Below are 23,639 nucleotides of genomic sequence, written 5' to 3'. Positions count from 1 at the left end.
CACTGAATTGCAGGCTCCTGACATAAAACAGGCACATGCATACATGATTTTTTATACCCTAGTATACATTTTATCCCTTTCATTATATTTAATTCTGTTTATTACGCATTCGTCAAATTGAATGTATGTCTCCCTTAATACGATCTCAAATAACGAATGCGTATACAAGTTATGCATATGTTGGAAGGCCTAGGAAAGCAGACCTAAAAAAAAGTTTTAATTGTGCACTAACTAGTCCGTGTATTAGTTTGGCTTATTGTTGCAGGCCGTATGGTGACCAATAGTCGTTTTCTCCTGTTTCATTTTGGTCTTTGCATGGTAAAGAGTTGTCTCATTTGCAATCATATACCATTCTGTCTAATGACCTCGCCTACCAACCAACTTGGTCCACATGGCTAAAAATAGAACATATGGGTATTAGGCAGTTTGTTTTATCTCTCTTATATCTCTAAAAGTAAAGCAATTATAGCAAATCTGACTGGGTTAAAATATTCATCAGCTTTAGATCTATCTGCCCTGAAATTTTCAGACGAACCAGACATCCCGTTGTTGGGTTGCTGCACCTAAATTGGTAACTTTATTTAAATTTTTCAGGTTTTCATTTAAATTAATCTTAAATATCTTTATAAATAGAAAACTGTAAAAGAATAAAATAGCAATAATTTTCTACAAATTTTCAACAAATAAGTTTATATGACCAAAATTGTCAATTGACTTCTTAAGGAGTAAATTGTTAATTGCTTTATAGTCATTTTTTCGTATTTTTTATAATCTTTTACAAAACTCTTCTCCACCTAATCTACTGGGCCTAATATAATTAAACTTAGCCACAGTTTGAATAGGGTATCTTGATTGACAAATGTATCCGATGACCCACATGACACGCGATGGCTAAACATAGAACATAGGGGTTCAATTTTGAAGTCTAAGAAGAAATTGTAAAAATAAAACACACACACAATTTCATATGATTACAACTCGAAAACTAGTTTGATAAGTGGTCTTCAGTAATTATTGTGTGGCTAGAATAGGATGACTTTCTATTATATCTAATCGCCAAATTAAACCAGACTTGACCTCAATCATTATTAGGGTATCTAATACTAATTATGATTGTGGTCTTATTTTACAGGATTTCCAAAATCAAAGTTGATACAGGTGAGCGGTTTGGGCTCTGGAGAGCCTTTAATTTTTTTATGAATGAATAAGTAGTATTTTTCACTGAACTACTCACATTTTTGTTCAGGGGCCAGCTGAAGCCCTCTGTCGGGTGCAGTATTCTCTAGCTGGGTTAAAGACTTATTGTTGATCTTATGTTGTTTTCGGCTTTGGTCTGGTTGTTGTCTCTTTGACACATTTCAAATTTCCATTCTCAGTTTTAAGATGTCACAATTTACAAAGATTTTTAAGATGCGCATTTTAGCATCTAACTTGTTCCCATCAATGTGGTTTTTTTATAACTATTTTATGTTAAAGGTTTATTTAAAGTAAATGTCTATTAATTATAAGTTATATATTTTATACAAATGAATTGAGGGATCAAAATGGTAGTCTGGGTACTGCGAATCAGAAAGATAAATGTTTGACGTTTCAGAATCTAAAAATGGCAATTGTTACATTATAGTTCGTTTCTTTATAGTGTGTTACATTTTGGTGTTGTGTCTCTGTTGTGTCGTAGTTCTCTTATATTTTATACGTTTCCCTCAGTTTTAGTTTGTAACCCGGATTTTGTTTTTTCTCTATCGATTTATGAATTTTGAACAGCGGTATACTACTGTTGCCTTTATTTAAAGGACAATGGGTAATTTCATTGACCGTTCGCTAAACGGAAATTAACTTCACGTCGAAAGTAAACTTTCAGTTAGCAAATCCAGTCGTTTTGTGTATTATTTTACCATTACCCAGAATGCATTTGATTCTGAATCGGCAAATGGTCTTTATGGCAAGCCGTTCTCGTCTAAACTATGTTTAAACCCTTTTTTCGAAAAAAATACACACTGAGAATTAAAAACCTAAAATAACACACTGAGAATTCAAAATTACACACTGAGATTTTAAAAAGACACACTGAGATGAAATAAATTGAAAAACACACACTGAGAATTGTTAATTACACACTCAGATTTCAAAAATACGCACCGAGATTAATATGCAAATTACTAATGAATATTCATGGGATGAATAATTCAACAGATTTATATCTTGATCTCAAGAACTCTTGTCATTATAATGAAATGCGATTCCTTCAACCAACATTCGTAGTAAATTTCAAGACTTAACATCGCTCATATTCATAAGTTTGTTGCCTATAATTCAGATCATTACTACTAGTAATTAAACATGTTTCCCTTTTCAAAGTCTTCCAACTGTTTCCCTGATTTCGCTAGTTAATCTTTTATATTTTTGTTACGTTTATATGCTATAATAGACACTTGAGTAAAAATTTCACTGCATTCTTTTGCAGATTGTTCCAATGTTTTCTTATAATTTTAATAAAGTTTTTCACCATTTGGTTATATTTTGTAATAAGAGTAAGTGGGTATTTTCTTGTTCTTGTATTTCTAAAGTTTTTTTAATTGATAATTTGGAACCAAATCGAAGGACTAACGAGTTTTGTCCCCTTGTTGTTTTAAGCTTGTAATAGATTCAGATTAAGTATGCTAATTAGATATGTGCGCATAAAAAGTGCGCACAAATCTCAGTGTGCAATTTTAAATTCTCAGTGTGTAATTTTAAATTTTCAGTGTGTAATTTCAAATTCTCAGTGTGTGTTTTCAGTTTATTTATTCTCAGTGTGTCTTTTTGAAATCTCAGTGTGTAATTTTCAATTCTCAGTGTGTAATTTTCAATTCTCAGTGTGCGTTTTTCATTTTTGTAATCTCAGTGCGTCTTTATGAAATCTCAGTGTGTAATTTTTAATTCTCAGTGTGTAATTTTCAATTCTCAGTGTGTAATTCTCAATTCTCAATGTGCGTTTTGAAGTTTTTAAATCTCAGTGTGCTTTGTTGTAATTCTCAGTGTGTAAATTTTTCGAAAAATGGTTTAAACATAGTTTTGACGAGAACGGCTTGCCATAGGTCTTCGTATATAGCTCAATTAAAAAAAATCAGACACTTTATACTTTTTTTTTATACATGCGACAGTTTGTGCCATACAATTATCAGTTTGAATAGAGGTGTTCCGGAGAGTAGACACGTTTTTTTTTTCTCCACTAACTGTATTAGTTGTGCTGAGCGGAGAAGCAGCAAATTTAAATGAATAGTACAGTCTTTACTTGGATCCAACCGGTAATCGATCCCCAATCCCGCAATCGCGCAATGGATGCGAGCACTCTACCACGAGGCAAACAATGCCATTCCCGTCCATTATAGTCAGAGACACTAACACATATTGATAAGGATTCATCAGAATAAGGATAAACTATCTATTATTTGTCAAAAGAATTTATTGGAAAAAAATATATTTTTTACATAAAATCCTATTTATCAAAGACTTTAATACCATTATCATCAAGACACCAAGCCGGCATCTTTTGACATACCATAAAATATACTCTTCTTATCTAATAGTAAATTGGTTGGTGAGTCGAATTCCCTGATTTGTCCACAATCTAACACCATAATTCTACAATAGAAAAATTGTTAGCTATTTTTCATATCACATGTATATGTTTTTGTATTTTTGTCAAAAGTCATCATATAAACTGTACTCAAGCAAAAGATAATGAAGACAAACATTTGATGAGAGTTGAGAGTTCTCATAGGCAAACATACATGTAACACATCTTTATTTTTACATTGAACCACGTACAGCCACAAGTATGGTCAAGTATATTATACTGTGTTGTGTTTGCTGAAAATGAATCAATGTGAAGGCTTCAGCGTTATTTTCGGAAAATAGAACACATCAAGAAAAACTTCGATGTGTTCCCAACCAAAAAAGAATAACTTTTATATAAACCTAAATTAAAGAAATTTATCGCCCCACCCTGTATTCCGTATGTAATTAACTTCATACATACATAGAACCCGTTACTACAATTTCACTAATTATTCTAAATTCAATGATTATGGCACCCTCAACGGAGTTGGGGTGACGTATTGTTATTCTACGTTTCTTTTTTTTCTTATTATGTCACCCGATCGACAATGTCGGGTGACATATTGCTATTCCTCTGTTTCTTTGTTATTATTATTATTCTTCCAACTATTTTGTCCGCCACTTTTCTCGGAGCCAATGGAACCAATCTTAATGATAGTTAAGTATAATAGGGAACACAAAATTTCGGGTTGCAGTAGGGTCTAAGACCATAAAAAAATGGCTGCCGTTTCCATGGGCACAATTGTGAAAAATTCCACTTTTTGGTTTTTGTGAATAATTTGGAGATGCTTGAACTCAGAATCATTATATTTTGATACAATGAAGGTGCCACCCATATACTGGTTTTGGATGATTTTGGCAATCATTGGAACTACTATGTTGCCATGGAAACTACACCAAAAATTTCAAAATTATGAAAATGCTCCAAATTTTTTGAAACTTTAGAATAACGATGAGCAACTTTGGTAGATGTGGAATTTGGCGTTGGAATTTCCAAAATGTCTGCCGTTTCCATGGAAACAATGCAAAAAGGTCAAAATGCTCCAAAAACTTCCGGGTTTGGTGAATAACTTTGGTATGTTTGAACTTAAAATCATCAAATTTTAATGCAATATAGTTGTCCACTATATCCAGGTTTTGAATGATTTTGACAATCATTGGAACTACTATGTTACCATGGATACAGGATCAAATATTTCAAAAAATTCAAAATGCTCCAAAATTAATGAAACTTAATATGATTGTTGACTGTCAAGACTGCATAAGACTTTTGAAGTTGGAATTTCCAAAATGGCCACCGTTGCCAGGGAAACTGCAAAAATGTCAAATAATTTCGAAATGCTCCAAACCTAATCAAACTTAATATTATCGTTAGCTGGCATGTATAGATGAGATTTTTGACTTTGGAATTTTCAAAATGGCTGCCGTTGCCATGGAAACAGCAGAAATATGAAACTTTTTACAATGGTCTAAATGTACTGAAAATTTATAGAAAGATATATCGCAATTCATAGATCTGCATTAACAGTTAAATTGTTTTGAAATGGCTACTGCTTAGTGGCAATGGGGGAAGGGTGACATCCGCTATTGCTTGCAATGGCAATTCTAGTTATGGCACCCTCAACGGAGTTGGGGTGACATATTGCTTTTCTACGTTTCTTTTTTTCTTATTATTATTTTTTTTCTTCCACTATTTTTGTCCAGCTTATATCTTGGAATTTTATGAACCAATGTTAATGGAACTTAACCATAATGTTAACCAGCATGTGCAGATTTGCAATCGGGGTATGGCATTTTCAAGATGGCCGCCATTACCATGGAAACAGCAAAAATGTCCAAAAAATCAAAATGCTCCAAAGTTAATGAAACTTCACACAAATATTGACTGGCATATGGAGATGTCCCATTTGACTTTGGAATTTCCAAAATGGCCGCTGTTACCATGGAAACAAGCTAAAATATCAAAAATTCTAACTCTTTCGTTATAAGACCCAACTGGATGAAACTTTATGAAAATGTTACCCAGTATGCTTAGATATCAAGACAATATTTGGATAGTCCAAAATGGCCGCCGTTGTCATGGAAACTGGGAGCAAGTTTTGCATTGACCCTATGGAAAAATGCATAAAATCAGCATTTTTTCAGAGAGTTGTGCACCAAAGTAAATGAAACTGTATTCATATATAACATGACATGTGGCAATGAGATGTACGCTTTTAGAATTTTGGAATTATCTACTGTAACCATGGTTGCAGCACAAATGTTCAAAATTTCCAAAAAAAATTAAAGTGCTGCAAACTGGATGAAACTTTAAGGAATAGTGACTGTCATGTGCGGAGTTGCATTTTGAAGTTGGAATTTCCAAAATGGCCGCCGTAACCATGGAAACAGCAAAATACTCCAAAATTTCAAAATGCTCCAAACTTAATGATTTTTTTCAAAAATGATAACATGCAGGTGTAGATGCACTCTTTGACTTTGGAATTTCCAAAATGGCTGCCGCTCGCCTGGCAATTGGGGGGACGAGGGTGCCATCCGTTATTGCTAGCAATTACAAATCTAGTTATGGCACCCTCAACGGAGTTGGGGTGACATATTGTTATTCTACGTTTCTTTTTTTCTTATTATTTTTATTCTTCCACACATTTTGTCCACGCTATTTCTCGGAATTGAATGGACCAATGTTGATGGAATTATACCACAATGTGGAACATCATGTGAAGTTGTGCAGCAGACTTTGGCATGTGCAAGATGGCCGCCGTTACCATGGAAACAGAACAAATGTAAAAAATATTTTTTTGGTTTTTGGTGAATAATTTGAATATTCCTGAACTGAAAATCATCAAATTTTTATATATTGTTGGTGTCCACCATATACAGGTTTGAGATGATTTTGGGAATCTTTGGAACCACTATATTGCCATGGAAACTAAATATGTTTAGCATTAAACCCTATGGGGAAAATCTTAAAGTAGTATTTAAACTCTTAATATGGTATATCCAACCATTAAAACTGTAATGGTATGTTCCTTATCATGTGCCAATGTGGTAGGTGTCTTTGGAATTTTGGAAATGGTCACCGTTACCATGGAAACAGCAGAAATGTCCAAAAATTTCAAATTGGTCCAAACTTTCTAAAAATTGACAGACATGTTAAGTGGCCAATCAAGAGTTGGTATTCGACTTTGGAATTTCCAAAATGGCCGCCGTTTCCATGGAAACAACACAAAAATAAAAAATTTCAAAATGCTCCAAAATTGACGAAATTTTACAACGTTGATAGACATCTGTAAATGCGCTCTTTAATCTTGGAAATTTCAAAATGGATGCGGCTCGCCTGGCAATGGGGGACGAGGGTGCCATCCGTTATTGCTAGCAATTACAAATCTAGTTTTTCTTATTCTTCTTCCACACATTTTGTCCGTCGTGTTTCTCGGAATCCTATGGACCAATGTTGATGGAACTTTACTATAATGAGGACCCCCATGTAAAGTTGTGCACCTTGGTATGGAATGGTAAAAGATTGCCGTCGTTTCCATGGAAACAGCACAAATGCGAAAAAAATCAAAGTGTTCCAAACTGGAAGAAACTCCACAGGAATGTTAACTGGCATGTGCTGATTTCCAGTTTGACTTTGGAATTTTCAAAATGGCTGCCGTTACCATGGAAACAGCTAAAATATCAAAAATTCGAACTCTTTCGTTATAAGATCCAACTGGATGAAACTTTATGAAAATGTTCTCCAGTATGCCAAGGTGTCAAGACAATATTTGGATAGTTCAAAATGGCCGCCGTTGTCATGGAAACAGGGGCCAAGTTTTGCATTGACCCTATGGAAAAATGCATAAAATCACCATTTTCTCAGAGAGAAGTGCACCAAAGTAAAGGAAACTGTATTGATATATAACATGACATGTGGCAATGAGATGTACGCTTTTAGAATTTTGGAATTATCTACTGTAACCATGGTTGCAGCACAAATGTTCAAAATTTCCAAAAAAAATTAAGTACTGCAAACTGGATGAAACTTTACAAGAATAGTGACTGGCATGTGCGGAGTTGCATTTTGAAGTTGGAATTTCCAAAATGGCCGCCGTAACCATGGAAACAGCAAAATTGTCCAAAATTTCGAAATGCTCCAAACTCAATAAAATTTTGCAAAAATGATAATTTGCAAGTGTAGATGCACTCTTTGACTTTGGAATTTCCAAAATGGCTGCCGCTCGCCTGGCAATGGGGGGACGAGGGTGCCATCCGTTATTGCTAGCAATTACAAATCTAGTTGTAACTCCGTCAATAGGAGGTAATTTTGAAAAGAAATGTGTGGGTTTTTTTTCTGTCCATTTTTTTATAATTCAAACCATGATTGATATGATGTGTCACTGTACTATCACAAAGTATAAAAAGTTCAGGGGTCGTAATTCTGTAATAATAGGTCAAATAAAGTTCATAGTTCTCATTAGTTACTGTCATTTTTTCTTCATATAAATGAAGTTTATATAGAAAGAGTTTTTTTAGCTGGTCCATTGTTTGTATGAATTTCAATATACAGCCTAGTGACATCTGAATAATATGTAGATAAAACATACTTGCTGAAAAGACAAGCGACACAAATGCTACATAGCAAAAAGATAAATTGATGATTGATACTCTGAACAACACAAAGCCAATCAAAAACTTCTTGAATATTACATAGTTCGTGCTCCACTGGTTTATCATTGAAAATAGCAATCATAATGTACTGTTACATTTACCTAGTATAGTCCATTATTGTATTGAGTCTGTGAGCTATAGTTAGTATAGTGCAGTCTGCAAATTCTGTTCTAATGGTGGTCTGTATAAGGTCATCTGTTTCCAAATCAACAGCAGCGGTTGCCTCATCAAGTACTAAAATTTTAGTCTTTCTCAGTAAGGCTCTTGCAAGACAGATTAATTGTCGTTGACCAACACTAAAATAAAGTTGAATAAGAGTATTTTGAGATGCACCTTCAAATCTTTTTTATATAGTTTATGACAAACATACTAGACATGCTTGATAAATCTGATGATAATGCTTTGTTATGGAAAATTTAAAAGCAATAAACATTTGTCATTTATTCGTTATGAGAATGTTTAGTAGAAATATTCATAATCATTCCTGTCTCTACTCTTTCTATGTTTTTGGTTGTAATGGACCATTTAAGTTTACTAATACGTTTTTTCCCTATACACCAGCAAACAGCATGACTAATAACTGAACAACCGACATGTTAACGGGAATTTGACACATAGATATCTCGAGTCATAGTGAGTGAGAAAAATCAAAATGTATTTACTAGTATAAACACCTCAAACCTCCATAATGAAAGAGAGTCTATAAGCTTCTCAGAAGGGCGATAGTATAAGACATCTTAGTTTGGTAAAATCATTATAATACGTTTCTTCTACATGACTATATTAATTTTGTGTTCACGTGATGACTTATCTTAAGTAACGAATATATTTCACCTTTGTATATTTTATATAGTATATACGGCGGAACTTGCCTTATCCGACACACTGGGGGGCCATGAAAAATGTCAGATTAATCAGGGTGTCGGAATACTCAGGTTTTCCTGCGAGGATAGGCCTATTGTGGGACCATGATGTGTTTTTCTATTAAAGCAGGATGTTGGAATACTCACGTGACGGATTAGGCAGGTTACACTGTACTAGGTAAATTACATATTTGAAAACAGTTTTAATTTTAATCAACTAATAAAAATATGTAATTTAAACATTCTGGTTATGAAAAGAAATTAAAGACCATTTCCACCACTCGATGACTAATTCATACCTTAGGTTATCTCCTCCTTCAGAACAATGGTGATCCAGTCCGTCTTTTAAACCAATCACAAAGGCTTTCAGATGTGCATGGTTGAGGGCTGTCCAAATGTCTTCGTTAGAGTATTCATCAAACGGATCCAAGTTCATTCTCATTGTTCCAGAAAACAAAACTGGATCCTAAAATATTATTAAATTACTAAATATATTTAACAACACTATACCATTTTTTAATATCAGTAACAAAATCTTTTTCTGTTGTTGTCTCTGTTTAATGTATATGCAGTCCTTTGCGAGTGTAAGTGTTTGAATAACAATCATTGTCCCGTTTATCAATTATCTTTGCTTGGAGTGCGTATATGGATACTTTAGCCAGCTTTCATAGTAGGAGGTTCAGCTAGGTGTAAGGCCAGAGTTACTAAACAATTTCTTCTGAAATTGCCTGTAACAGGTCAGGAAGATATCCTAAGTGTAGATTTTCATTTCATGCATATTGGTGCATCATCATATATATATATATATGAAGCCTATATTTAAAAGAACTTTGAACCAGTGACACAGCTACAACAGTTTGATCCATCGGATCACCAGCAGTGATGGTAAATACATGGCTGTGTACATTCTGTAATGTAAAATCTGTAAATTTGCTTTCGCAAATGTTTTGTTCTTCCCTCGCCGGGATTCGAACTCATTCTACTGAGATATCGTGACACCAAACCACCTGCACTGTATCCAGCGCGCTAGACCACTCGACAACCTGGGCTTCACAATAATGAAGCTTTCGGTGGTCGAGGGTTACCTTTCCTCGTCAGTTTTAATCTAGCGTCGTAATACAGTACATGGTATAAGGCATGAAGATGGAATCAAACCTATGTTTATATATACCTGTGGTATAATAGTAATCTTTGATCTCAGATCATGAAGTCCTATCGTAGAAATGTCGATCCCATCTATAAGAATCCGTCCTTGAGCTTTTTCTATAATTCTGAACAGGCCCATGGTTAATGAGGACTTCCCAGCTCCTGTTCGACCAACAATACCAATCTACAATGTAAACCGTACGATAAAATAATATGATCATAAGCATACGAAAAGGGCAAAGATACTACAATAATAATAAAAATAAAAGTCGAAGACCAAATCATGCCAAAAAAACTAACTGCATTGTAGTTGTTTTTGTGTAATATTTAGTAAGGTACATGGTACCAATTATTCTGAACTAAATCTGTTTATCCCTTCAGTGATGGTAAAGTAAAAAAAATAAGAAAATCTTTCAAACAGATAAAGAATTATTGATTAAACTGAAAGGATCTAATGAACTTAGAAATCCGAACTACTTGTGAATCCTTTAGTTAGAACAGTTGGATTAGAAATCCGAACTTCTTGTGAATCCTTAATTTAGAACAGTTTACTAATTGTGATAACATCAAATATCAACCTAACGATACATGTAATTCCTAAAGTACATGCTACTGGACTGTGGATATCGTTGTAATGATTTCCCCTGTCTATATAACATTCGTTCGACGAATTGTTCTTAATTTTGAAAAACAACAATAATCAAACGTTTTTACATGTTACAATAGTTATTAAAGGTACCAGGATTATATTTTATTACGCCATATGCGCGTTTTGTCTACATAAGACTCATAAGTGGCGCTCAGATCAAAATAGTTGTAAAGCCAAACAAGTACAAAGTTGAAGAGCATTGAGGACCCAAATTCCAAAAAGTTGTGCCAAATACGGCGAAGATAATAAAATCCTTAATTTTTCAAAATTCGAAGTTTTGTAACAGAAAATTCATAAAAATGATCACATAATTGATATTCATGTCAACACCCAAGTGCTGACTAAAATACAGATGGATTTTGAAACAATCGGAAAAGCATATATATCAAACCGAATAAGACAAGATGTAAAGAAAAGCAAGAGATATGAAAGGGATGTCTAAGTCCATAATTCTATGTCAAAACTGACAACGCCATGGCGAAAGAACGAAAACAACCAAAAGTCAACCAAAAGTTTACAAAACAAAATATACAGTACTCAAGACTAAGGAACATGTACCCACCAAAGATCGGTGTTATTTTGGGGTGTTTCGGAAGGGTAAGCACATGTTACAACTTACACGTATGTGTCGTTCGTGTAAGTATCAACTTGGTGGAAGTTATATATTCCATATGCAGGCGCTAAACGGATGCTGCTACATAATACGTTTTTTTTTGTAATATTTTATCTGTTGAATAGTATTAACAGTCATCCATGTAGATGAATGGTCTCTAGTTGGTCCAATTTATTCGTGTTCTGCTAACGAATCCCATTGAGTTACACATGCTAATATTATTAATAACATTGAAATAGCATTCCATAATTAACCATGCTGACCACAATTAGTATAGTTACTATGTGTTACTAACCTTTTCACATGGAGCTATTTTACATGAGATGCTTTTCAAAACTAATTCAAGACCTTCCCTATAGCGAACACCATAGTTGTCCATTTCAACATTTCCTTCGTTTGGCCAATCATTTTCTGGCCTTTTATTTTCCACTATCCAATCAGCCTGTTTGAAAAAGCAAAAGAAGAAAAAATAATAATTTTTAAAAAGAGTATAAATATTTTTTTATCGAAAAGTTTACGTTAAATGATTGATGATATGTAAGGATCGTTTTGTCATATAACTCTTTAGGTCTAAACTTTCATATGTTAGGTTTAGCGTTCTTGATGATTGTTATATGTGTTCATGAACATATCACTATTAACTAACAATTCGTGCAGGTTCCTACACCCCCCCCCCCCAATTAAATCGAATATATATTTGAATACTTTAATTAGTTTCATGTTGTTATAATGTAAGTTGTCAAAGAGAAAGTTTTTTTCAAATTCATAAATAAAAAAAACACTCCAGTAAAGACCGAAAAAGATGTGTAAATCTTACCCAGGAGAATACCTCAGCAGTATTTAGCAAAAACTTTACGATTTTTTGGTTCTCAGTGATCGTCAACTTTGTACTTTATTTGGCACTTTTAACTTGTTGATTCCAGAGTTGCTGCATGAATTGTTTGTAAAAGAAATGCGCGTCTGGCGTACTAAATGTGTATCTTGATATTGACGATGAGTTAATATATGACACAATCGTAAAAACACATAAGATCGTACCTCTGTATGTGTTTCTGAGTATTCTTTGATTCTCTCTAGGGATATAATATTCGTTTCTGCATTCGTAGTTAACTTTACCAACCATTCGATGCAATTAGTCACCTGTGATGCACGGGGAAGAGGAAAATATAGGATCATACTGCATAACTAGCAAAACAAAATTATACACACAAAAACGGAATGATAAATATGTATTTGAAGTAATTACCGAAACATATACCAACACAAATAGTGATCATCATGCGAAACTTTGCCTGTCAAAGACCATGATGCATATCTTTTATCAAATAATCTCTAAAAGATACCATACTACTTTATTTCGTATTTGTCATTCTTGTGCTACCCGCTGGAACTTTTTAATCGCAAGCCATATTAGACATGCTAGAAAAGTATTTAAAAAAATATGTTTCTGACAGGTTTTGTGCTGCTACCTCCTACGATCTGTGTTGTAGTTTGAAAACTAATTCTTTATCAACGAATATTCATGTTTTTTCATTGAATGATCGACTCTTTTGAAATTGGTACTGTTTACTTACATTCAAAGCGTACGTAATAGCCAAACCAACTATCCCTGGTGAGATATCGTCCTTATTTACTACAACTAGCAGGCAAACACACAATACTATAATGCTTCCTAACCAGTCTAGTCGGATATGTAACCACCTGTTTAGGAAGAAACAAAATAGTTTATGTATTACATATATTAGATGTCGTGTGTAAAATGACGTCATGCGCATAATTATGAGGCTAATACCAGGAACTAGGAAAATCTATACAGTAATAATATCGATAAGGTATAATGTTTTATCTGTTTGTAAAAGTGTTTCATTGGATATACGCTGCTGGCGAAATTTCATCTGCAATTTGTTTGTAGTGGTTTGATTTAGTATTGCTTCCATTCGTTTTTGATGCGTTTTGTTATTTGAAATTGACATGCGATTATGGACTTTCCAAATTGATTTTCCTCTAAGTTCAATATTTTTGTGATTTTACTTTTTATCGCTTCATTATGATAATTTCGTGCAATTCAAAACAGTGAAAAGACTACAAGATAGATTTCTGCCCTCAAACAAATCTCAACTCACCATAATATCAATCTTATTTAGTACCCTTGACGATTGGGTGTCAGATAAACATGTTTCGGTTCTGAATAACTTGTCGTACATTATGTGTAACAAAAAGATTTAAAAAACCTGATATGACGAAAAAACAAGTAACATTGTACAATGTGGTATGACTATAACATATATATCATACGGTCACAATGTCTAACGCAGAGACAGAAACTACATACTTTTCAACTGATCGTGCAAGAGAACGACGTGTGTTGAGTTCATCAAATCGACGTGCTGATTCAGTCATAAATCTTTTCTCTTGTTGAAAGGCCCGGATTGTCGAACATCCAGAAATGGTTTCCCCAAAGTGTGAAAATATAGGGGATCGAGCTGCTGATGCCATTGTCCTTAATTGTCGAGATGTTGAAACGTACAAGCGCTGAAAATATATCATGAAGTCTTTGTTATAGGGAAGCACTAAAAGTATTTAGAATTTACTGTTTACGTTACCCATTACGTTTCATTTTTATGTATAAAACGAATCTGTTCAAAAAATGGTCTATCGCTTTTAACTTTCATTTTTTATCATTAGGGACCGTTATTTAGTACTTGCATTTAAACCAAATAACTAGAAACAACCAATTAAAGAAAACATTCAGTATATAAGTGTTTGGTCATGGTAGTTCAATTACATCTTTATCATAAACAACCATTTACCTGTAAGGCGAAATACACAACCGTGACTGGAAGCATTATAAATAAGAACTGAGGTGTCCCAGTGCTAATGATGACTGTATTACACAAAACTAATAGCAAACATATGACCACGTCTTTAAACTGGTAGATCAGTTCGTCGTCTATGGTTTCTATATCCTTCGAGAACCGATTTACAATCCTGCCTACCGGTGTGGTATCGAAAAAACTCATTGGTGATCTCAGAATGTTACGTAACAAATCTTTATGGAGTTTTCTAGTTGCCTTTATCAGTCCATAAGTAACAAAGGTTTCCGTAATAAAGATTGACACACCTGGATAAAAAAGGGTAAGTATATTATTTAGTGTCAAATAAGGGGACTCACACCAAATAAATATTACACGAAAGCCAATGTTTCCTTGTTTATCTTATTTGGTTTCCGATATATTATAAATTATTATTCCAATATTTAAGCACCGTTGATGCGCATTTCGCATAACTATCTCCTCAGTGATGCTTGAGCCAAACATATTATAAATTAAAAAACCTTTAATCAGTTAATAGTTTTGAAGTGTAGAACATCTTTTAATTGTTATTTATTTTAATGCGTAATTCTTCCTCATTTCTTTACAAACAATGAAATGTTTAATACAGAAACTAATCATAGATTCATGTACCAATATTAAACTTTTGTACGCCAGACAGTTGTTTTGTCTGTAAAAGACACATTGATAACATGCGAGTAAAAAAGAGTTGAAAAGAACGTTAAATGTAAGCAATTATGCTTATGTCAAGTAAACACTGAGTAATCGGTCCTAGCGAAGGTGGTCCGAAATGAAGGACGTAACCCTTCAAAATAAGTACTTCACTTTTTCCCTATTTAGTACTTGTATAAACCTCATAAAAAGAAAGGTTTTAAACTCTCTGTAACACATATAATAATAAATAGTGCCATTGATACGGAATAACATATTTTCTGATATTCGAATTACCTCTAAAAAGTCCTATAGCTCCATAAATTCCAAGTCTCCTGTTTCTTTGAGTTCCATTAACTGTTCCGTTTGTATGATCTTGTGTCCATTTACTAAGCCACACATCTAAATACATCTCGGCAACTTCATGAACCATACTCATTGTTACTATAACTATTACAATCTTAACGCCAACAGCTCTTACATAGGTCATAATCACGTTTAATTTTACCTGGAATGAATACAAACAGATTTGGTTTTTTTTAAACCCTCGCCCTACTGAAACTCCTGAGAATTAATGTAAATGATGAAAACATTTATACGAATCAATTCCTAAGTAACGTTATCATTCTTATCACTTTGTGTGATAAACATATTACTGTAGATTCATTTGTTTTCGTGAGTACCAATTTTCTTTGTTCGTGGAAAACTTGCTTTTTCGTCTATATGTGATTTCGAGGTTTTGTCAAAGTTTGTATAACCAATGTTATTTCAATTGATTGGGCGGAGCTTACGTTTTGATTTCCATTCAGACAGTCTATTACATGTAGAAGATGTGTGTGATAAAGATGAATTCTTTTATAATTATTATTGATTTCTAATCACCTATCAGTGTTACCAAATGGACATACAAATGAATTGAATGTACGATATGGGACGAATAACTGGGCACTTCATTGATGAGTTTATCCCAAACACCTGTCCAAAGATGGACTGGTCTTTGATATGCGAACCGGTTAAACCCCGCCCAGTCAAGTAAAATAAATCAAGTAATATACAGACTGATAAAACATGTGTACATTTAATTTCGTGGTTTACATGTAACCCAGAAAACCACAAAAATTTGTAACCAATGAATAATAATGAATCCTCAAAATATTCAAAACAGCTTCTTTATATAATCATTAATCTACTTTGCTTTTTAATTAAGTTTTTTTTTCTGACGGTCATCTTAACATATATTAGTTGACAGTTAATTGTTTATTCGGCTTAATTTACTTCTATATATTTCTAACACACTTTTGATCTTACATGAATTGTGCTATTATTTGTTAGGCCTCTATTTGTCAGATATCCCGTGCGTGTTTCAATTTTATTTTTGTCATTGTCTGTAACATGCGTAAACTTTTTGTATTTCAAAGTTTCTTAATAAAAAAGCGCGTTGATTCCGAAGCAGACAACTAATAGAGTGTTATTTTCTCATTGAATATATTACATATATCATTATACATGTATCTACTCGATTTATAGATTATCGTTGATCATCTCAACGAGATGGATTTTTCACGCTTGAGCCGGTACGTTGAAAGCGAGAAAAGCAATCGAGTTGAGATGACCACTGGTAATCTGTTTCTCGCTATTTTACCTATGACGACATTATCAATTTCATGTCAATTTCTTTTTTATCAAAGGAAACACACACAAAATAGCGATAATAAAATTTATCGAATCAGAATGACTCATCATGCGTAAAAAAACCTAAAACAATTCCTGGCATACACTACTTGGATTTCCTTAAGTTACGCATACGGGACAATATATATTTACCCTGTCGCTTTGTTATCATATGGCCATAGTGATATCTTACTTTCTTTTTGTAAGCATGGTTTTTATTGAAATATGATGTATATGACAATACAGTAATAAGTTCTCCATACCGATCCTGGCTCTGTATTCTCCTCCTGTACTAATGTATTATGTGATAAAACTTCCGATGACTCGCTCTCACATGACGTCTGTCGTGACATCTGTCTGGCTATTGGTATATTTGAATTATCACTTATACTGTGTACAATATCTGAATGTGTACTGGAATGATTCAGAGTAACAATTATTTAATTAAAAATCCATTTATTTTGAAACTAGAATAGGTAAAATGAATACATATATTAGCCAATTAAGAATGTATTTGTGAAACCACACAAGCTTTATTATTTTTTTTTATACAGTACTGTCTTTGATAATTGTCAGCAATAAAGTGTATACATAAGTATATTATACACATTGTTGTCAAGATTATATAATTGTATGCGACTCTCATACAAGCGGGAAGTTAAGCTAGATATATAACCAGTTTCAACCGATCATTGTATACATAAGATAATGCCTGTTCCAGGTTAGGAATATGAGAGTTCTTATCAATTCGTTTGAGCATTCGATTGTACCATTTACCAAGGGACTTTTTCGTTCAGGTATTTGTTTTTAATTCGTTCTGGAATTTTTTTTAATTATATTTCAATGTTGCATGGTCGGTAGAATTTTCGATATCTTAAGTATTTGCTTGTTTTTCTGTAATTGTTTTGGCATTGCTGTGAATTTTCTCATTTAATATCGCTCATTGAATACTAGCATCACCAATTACACACGATATGCATAGACCTTAACCTGTACGCTATTATCGTCTGTTTACTTACCTATGGATAATTGTCTCGTCAGTGGTTGATTTTCCTTCTAATTTTCTGTACGAAACTATGAAAGAAAAAATCCATGAAAGATTGTTTTCATTTTATAGTATCTTTTTAAACAACATTGACAAACTTTGTATGTTGATTGATATTAAACCAATTAATGGTTAGAACGAACACGAGAGAATGATGTGAGAAGTTACACAATAGTGAACCCATTGTAACTATTGTAATTTCGAGAAAAATGAATTCTAGCATATTGCAAGTACTTTTAGTTACAGCGGTTTTGGCAAAAAGAAAAAAAACATCGAACAATTTTTGAATTTTATGAATTATTTCAGACATCTATGTCAAATTTAAGTTGCCGTTATTACCCAAACAATTCATGGATGCTACATTCCATTTCAAGAACAAATTAATCAGATTTCAGAACTTATTTGTTTTGAGGGTTTATCTAAATCTATAACAAACGAGATGCTTTCAACTTTGTAAACGCTCTCCTTGTTAACAATAAGATAAACTCTGTAATAGCGAATCGCTGTTTTGTTTATGTTTTGTGTGTCTTTCTTAAAACAGGTATAAAACAACGGGTGCTACATGTGGAGCAGGATCTCCTGTCCCTTCTAGGGCACCTGAGATCATCCCCAGTTTTTGATGGGGTTCGTGTTGCTCAGTCTTTAGTTTTCTATTTTGCTTCTTATGTACTATTATTTGTCTGATTGTCATTTTCATTTTTAGCCATGGCGTTGTCAGTTTATTTTCGACGTTATAAGTTTGACTGTTCCTCTGGTATCTTTCGGCCCTTTATTATAGTGATTAAGATTATATAACAATGTTTACTGCCGTACCCCAGTTTTTGACGTTTTTACGTATAATGTCCCGCTTGTTGGGTTTTCTTTGCTAACTTTTTTAAGTATAAAAAAATGTTTTGCGACTGTAATACTATTGAGAGGTTTAGCAAGCTATGCAACCAGTCTATTTTATCATTTGTTTTTCTACAGAAGGAAATGTCCGTATAAAGTCAGGTATATGGCAAGTTTTTTTTATTTTGTTTTACAAAAAATGTTTGATGTGTTTCTGCTTTGAATTTTGCCAATTTTGAAACGTTAACGAATTTTCATGGATTCTTTTGCATGTTCGTTGTTATTTTACTTTTTATATATCTGACGTAATACATATACGTTCGTGTATGCTGAAATTTTACGACTCAATAGTCAAATTGGTTCTCCATCCATACAACAGCACCAACAAAGTTTTGAAATGAACGACAGGAATTAACTGATTTGATAATTCGCTAACTACTAGTGACTCAATTTACCTATGTTTTGTTCATCATCAGTACTCAGTTCTTCCGCCAAATAATTTTTCATGAATCCTGCAAAAGGTCCATCGTGTTCAGTGAGTTCATCAAATGATCCTATTTCTCCGATTCGGCCATCCACCATTGTTATGATGATGTCGACTTTCCGTATGTAATTTAAACCATGCGTAACAAGTATTCTTGTCTAAATAAATGAGACATCATTCATAGTATTATCATGGTTTTAATAAATATCATAAAAGTTACAGTTTGTCTGTTCTTCGTAAAGAGAAATATTATCTTGAAGAGAACACATACTTTCTATGAAAGGACTACAATGAAATGAACATCACCATAAAAACATGTATATAAAGGTAATCTGAAAAAAATAAGTAAACTCAACCCTGCCAAACGTTCCGTGTTTAGGTATACCGGTCGTATAGTACAGATTAAATGCATTCGTCTTGACTTAACTAAATACTAGTGTCATTTGATTGTCTCCCATGTCGTATTGCATAGCAGAATAACAGTCATTGTAATTGTTCTTGTCAATTGTAAACATAAGTTAGAGCAAACGAATATAGTGGTATTCGAAGAATGTTCACAAACATATATACATGATATGCCTTGTCCCCGTTTTTCAAATAGTTCATTTGACGTTTAAAGTCTGTATTAATTCTCATTTGAGCACGTTGATGAAACTATCTTTTACATATCCAGAAGGTATTTGAGTATGGGAAGAAAAACTTCAAAAGATAATTAACAATGATTAACTTTACAATTAATAAAAACGAAACGTAGCAATACCAAAAATGGATTAATTTGGAAGACAATTTAGAAAATAAATCATCGTATAAAAAACCCAAATTATATCAAATATATATGACAATTGTGTATGCTAAGTCCTTCCGGAGAAAATGGAATCAACTCCGATATTAAAGGGTTTCTTTTAAGGTTTTGTCGAAAAAAAAAGTAAAATCACAAAAAATACTGAACTCCGAGGAAAATTACAAACGGAAAGTCCCTAAGCAAATGGCAAAATCAAATGATAAAACACATCAAACAGCTGTCATATTCTTGACTTGGTACAGGTATTTTCGAATGTAGAAAATGGTGGATTGAAGCTGGTTTTATAGCGCTAACCCTCTCACTTGTATGACAGTAGCATAAAATTCCGAATTTTCTTTGACAAATGTTTATTATTTTTTTATCATTTGCCTCTTTGTAGAAGACGTGCGGCTCATTAGAAACCAGACAGACGAAAAATGATTAATAAACGTAGACATAAAGATTAATAAATACCTTTTCTTTTAAAAGCCCATTTGAGCCTATGATTTCATCAAAAATGTGTTTGCCAACATGTGCGTCAACAGCACTTAAAGAATCGTCCAGTAAATATATGTCAGCATTCTGATACACAGCACGGGCCAAACTGACTCTCTGCTTTTGTCCACCACTTAAATTTATGCCCTGTATATGAAATGAAATGTCAAAAAAACAGACCTATTATATTTGTTTAAACTATCTGGGCGTAACTAGTAAGCCTTGTTCGGACGAAACGCACTTCTGGATTATTAAACTTTAAACCTGGTGACTTTTGTTAGCTATTATTCGTGTGTTTCTTTGTCCAATTTGTTCTTCTATTTATTTGTAGTGTAGTCCTGTAATATTGTGTTGTCAGTTTAATGTTATATTTAACATTGTCATTAAAACTGGAGGTCTGGCAGGCCACAAAACCGGGTTCAACCCACCATTTTTTTCTTTAACAAATGTCCTGTACCAAGTCAGGAATATGGCCATTGTTATATAAAAGTTCGTTTCTGTGTGTGTTACATTTTAACGTTGTGTTTCTTTTGTGTTGTTTGTTTTCTCTTATAATTGAGTGTGAATTCACATTATTATAAGACGTGTCACTGTACTTTTCGATCCCAAATTCATGTATTTAGTTTTGATGTTTTATTTGTTATTCGTATCGAATTTTGTCTAATGCTTAGTTAAAACACGTTTAATTTAGATAAACGACTTGACGTTTTTTTTACTCTATGCACATTGCATAATCCTCCACCAGGAGTCAATTTACGACTTTCATTTAGGTTATTTTAGCTTTCGTTTGTTTGTTTACATCCCTGTTAGCTATGTTTTATTCTAATTTCTTATTTTCGTGTTCACATAATAAAAATGTCCTAAAGTTCGCATAATTTCACCATGAAAGTAACCTTTGAACTATTCGAATGAATTTCATATAAATCCCTCAAATGCTTCAACTCCATTACAGGATTGTTAGGTGTTAGGCAATGCTATGTGTGGAAGGGCGAGTTTTGAAGTATAATTGTATAATTTTACAATTTGAGATTCGAATGGAGAGTTGTCTCATTGGCCCTCATAGCATATCTTCTTATATCTGTCTGAAATACAATGACCTTTTAATAGCATGTTCAGAATAATTTTTATGTACCCTAATGAATCTCTACATTTACGTATTATGAAACAAAATTACCTTTTCGCCAATTTCTGTTTGGTCCCCTCCAGGTAACACTTCTAAGTCTTTTCTAAGAGCTGATGCATCTACAATGAATTCGTACTTCCTCTTGTCCAGGTCTTCTCCGAAAAGAATGTTTTGTTGTAAACTTGTATTCATTATCCATGGCTGTTGAGCAACATATGCAATCGAACCCTGAATTGAGTATTACCCAGTTTAGTTGTGAGGATATTTCACGATTAAGGTTGTTTGTACTATGTTTTTTTCTTACAAATTATCACTTGCATCAACTTATGGTATAAAGCTTTGTGTAGATATATTGTGACAGTTTTACAGCAATTTTGAATATATTTCTCTGACATGATAGGGCTGTGAAGTAAGGTTGTTTGTACTATGTTTTTTCTTACAAATCATCACTTGCATCAACTTATGGTATAAAGCTTTGTGTAGATATATTGTGACAGTTTTACAGCAATTTTGAATATATTTCTCTGACATGATAGGGCTGTGAAGTAAGCGGGAAGTTGAATTCATCACTATTGTCAACTATTTTTGTTTGAAGATGTGTATCAGACCTCATAGTTTCTAGTTCATACAAGCTACATAAAAACCGAACAAGAGGTCTTTATCGTGCGAGGGCAGTTTAGCCAGTCAAGGTCGTTTAAAACGTCCAACATCATTAATATGTTGTTCATATACTAGTAGTTTACCTTAATATTAACTTTCGCTGTTTCTGATTCCATTTCTCCAAGTATGGCTGACAACAAAGAGGACTTCCCTGCTCCAACGGAACCCACTATTGCTACAAGTGATCCTTGTGGTATTTTGAATGTAATGCTAGAAAAGAGTTAAGAAAGGAATATACTCATCATAGAACTGCGCCCGACGCACGTTTTGTCTACAAAAGACTCATCAGTGACGATCGGATGAAAAAGGTTAAAAAGGCCATATAAAGTTATATTAATGAAAAAGAATATTGTTTTAAGATAAGGGTTTTATTTATTAACATTTGTTTTGAAACGCTGGCTAAGTTTGCATCACGAGTAAAATATACCAAGAGAGCAACATCATAAGCAAATCGAAACGCAATTTCACAGCCAAAAAAAAACATTAACGAAAGAAAAGAACGAAACACAAGTTTAAAAAACACAACACTCAAAACGCAAAACTAAAAACCAGCGCGAAAACGCAGTAATGAACATAAATATGTGATAATAACATTCTTTGATTCATCTTATCTCACAGGTACGATCACATTATAAAAGCGGTCTTTTATAGTCTTAAATGTTGTAATTGTATATCAATATCGTTTAAAACTTGAATTGACAAACATGTCATTACATGTATAAACAATCCCGAATAAACTCACTCTTTCAAAGTTGGTTCCATGGTTGTATCCCAAATAAATGTTCCGTCTTCAACTGTTATTCCATATTCTAGAAAAAAAAGGCATATGTGTTAGACTGATTTGGAATCCAGAAAACGCAGCGAAATCGGCATGATTGGAGATGCATATAAAACCAGGTGCTCTGCAGGGCGCAGCTTTATACGACCCCAGTGGTTGAACTCTGAACAGTTGGGGCAAATTTGGTCACAATATTCAAGCTTGATTCTGTCTGAATTTGGATTGTGATCAAATTTTTGACATAATATAGGTTTTTGTCATAAAATTAATGTGGTCAAAGATCTAACAAATCTATTGCACAATACTGTGCAATTAAAGATTTCTTCTTGAAACTTTTCAAAATTCGAAATTTGAAAAATTTTGAAAAAAAAGGAAGCCCTTCAAAAAATTGGTAAACAAAAAATCCCCCACCCCAACTTTTTGAAACTTCCCTGGAGCAATAACCCTTAAACTCAAACCCATGCTTTCCATTGCAGTATTGAACCTTGTAATACAATTTCAGAGAGATCCATACACTTAAACACAAGTTATTGTCATGATGGTTTGGAAACTAGAAACATGCTTCTTTTTGGCCCTTTTTTGGCCCCTAATTCCTACATATTTTGGGCAATTAACCCAAAAACTTAATCCCAGCCTCCCCTTTGTTATATGGTACATTGTGGTACAATTTCAGAGAGATCCCTACAATTACACTTGAAACTAGAAAAATGCTGTTTTGACCCCTTTTTGTCCTTTAATTCCTAAACTTTGGCCCCATAACCTTTAAAA

At 33.3% G+C, this 23,639-nt stretch overlaps 1 protein-coding gene across 3 annotated transcripts in view; it reads right to left on the bottom strand.

The window, feature by feature from the left end:
- Positions 1-3,427: 3,427 nt before the first annotated feature.
- Positions 3,428-23,639, bottom strand: part of LOC143044541 (multidrug resistance-associated protein 1-like) — a 36,295-nt gene continuing 16,083 nt past the window's right edge. For 2 of the 3 annotated variants that reach the window (XM_076216599.1, XM_076216600.1), the window contains exons 16-32: positions 22,836-22,902; positions 22,177-22,303; positions 21,485-21,661; positions 20,290-20,457; positions 19,006-19,192; positions 17,697-17,751; positions 16,941-17,091; positions 15,304-15,514; positions 14,335-14,645; positions 13,857-14,056; positions 13,099-13,225; positions 12,563-12,664; positions 11,820-11,966; positions 10,288-10,446; positions 9,416-9,582; positions 8,355-8,549; positions 3,428-3,624 (exon numbers count right to left, since the gene is read on the bottom strand). In XM_076216599.1, coding sequence (XP_076072714.1) covers positions 3,510-3,624; positions 8,355-8,549; positions 9,416-9,582; positions 10,288-10,446; positions 11,820-11,966; positions 12,563-12,664; positions 13,099-13,225; positions 13,857-14,056; positions 14,335-14,645; positions 15,304-15,514; positions 16,941-17,091; positions 17,697-17,751; positions 19,006-19,192; positions 20,290-20,457; positions 21,485-21,661; positions 22,177-22,303; positions 22,836-22,902 — 2,666 coding nt within the window. In that variant the 3' untranslated portion in view covers positions 3,428-3,509. Of the gene's footprint in view, positions 3,625-8,354; positions 8,550-9,415; positions 9,583-10,287; positions 10,447-11,819; positions 11,967-12,561; positions 12,702-13,098; positions 13,226-13,856; positions 14,057-14,334; positions 14,646-15,303; positions 15,515-16,940; positions 17,092-17,696; positions 17,752-19,005; positions 19,193-20,289; positions 20,458-21,484; positions 21,662-22,176; positions 22,304-22,835; positions 22,903-23,639 lie in introns of those variants that run through there. The other variant, XM_076216601.1, reaches the window with a different exon arrangement.

Source organism: Mytilus galloprovincialis, chromosome 9 (genome assembly GCF_965363235.1).
Source record: "Mytilus galloprovincialis chromosome 9, xbMytGall1.hap1.1, whole genome shotgun sequence".
NCBI lineage: Eukaryota > Metazoa > Mollusca > Bivalvia > Mytilida > Mytilidae > Mytilus > Mytilus galloprovincialis.
The sequence above is the reverse complement of the archived record's forward strand: the minus strand, read 5'-3'. Positions and strand labels throughout refer to the sequence as shown.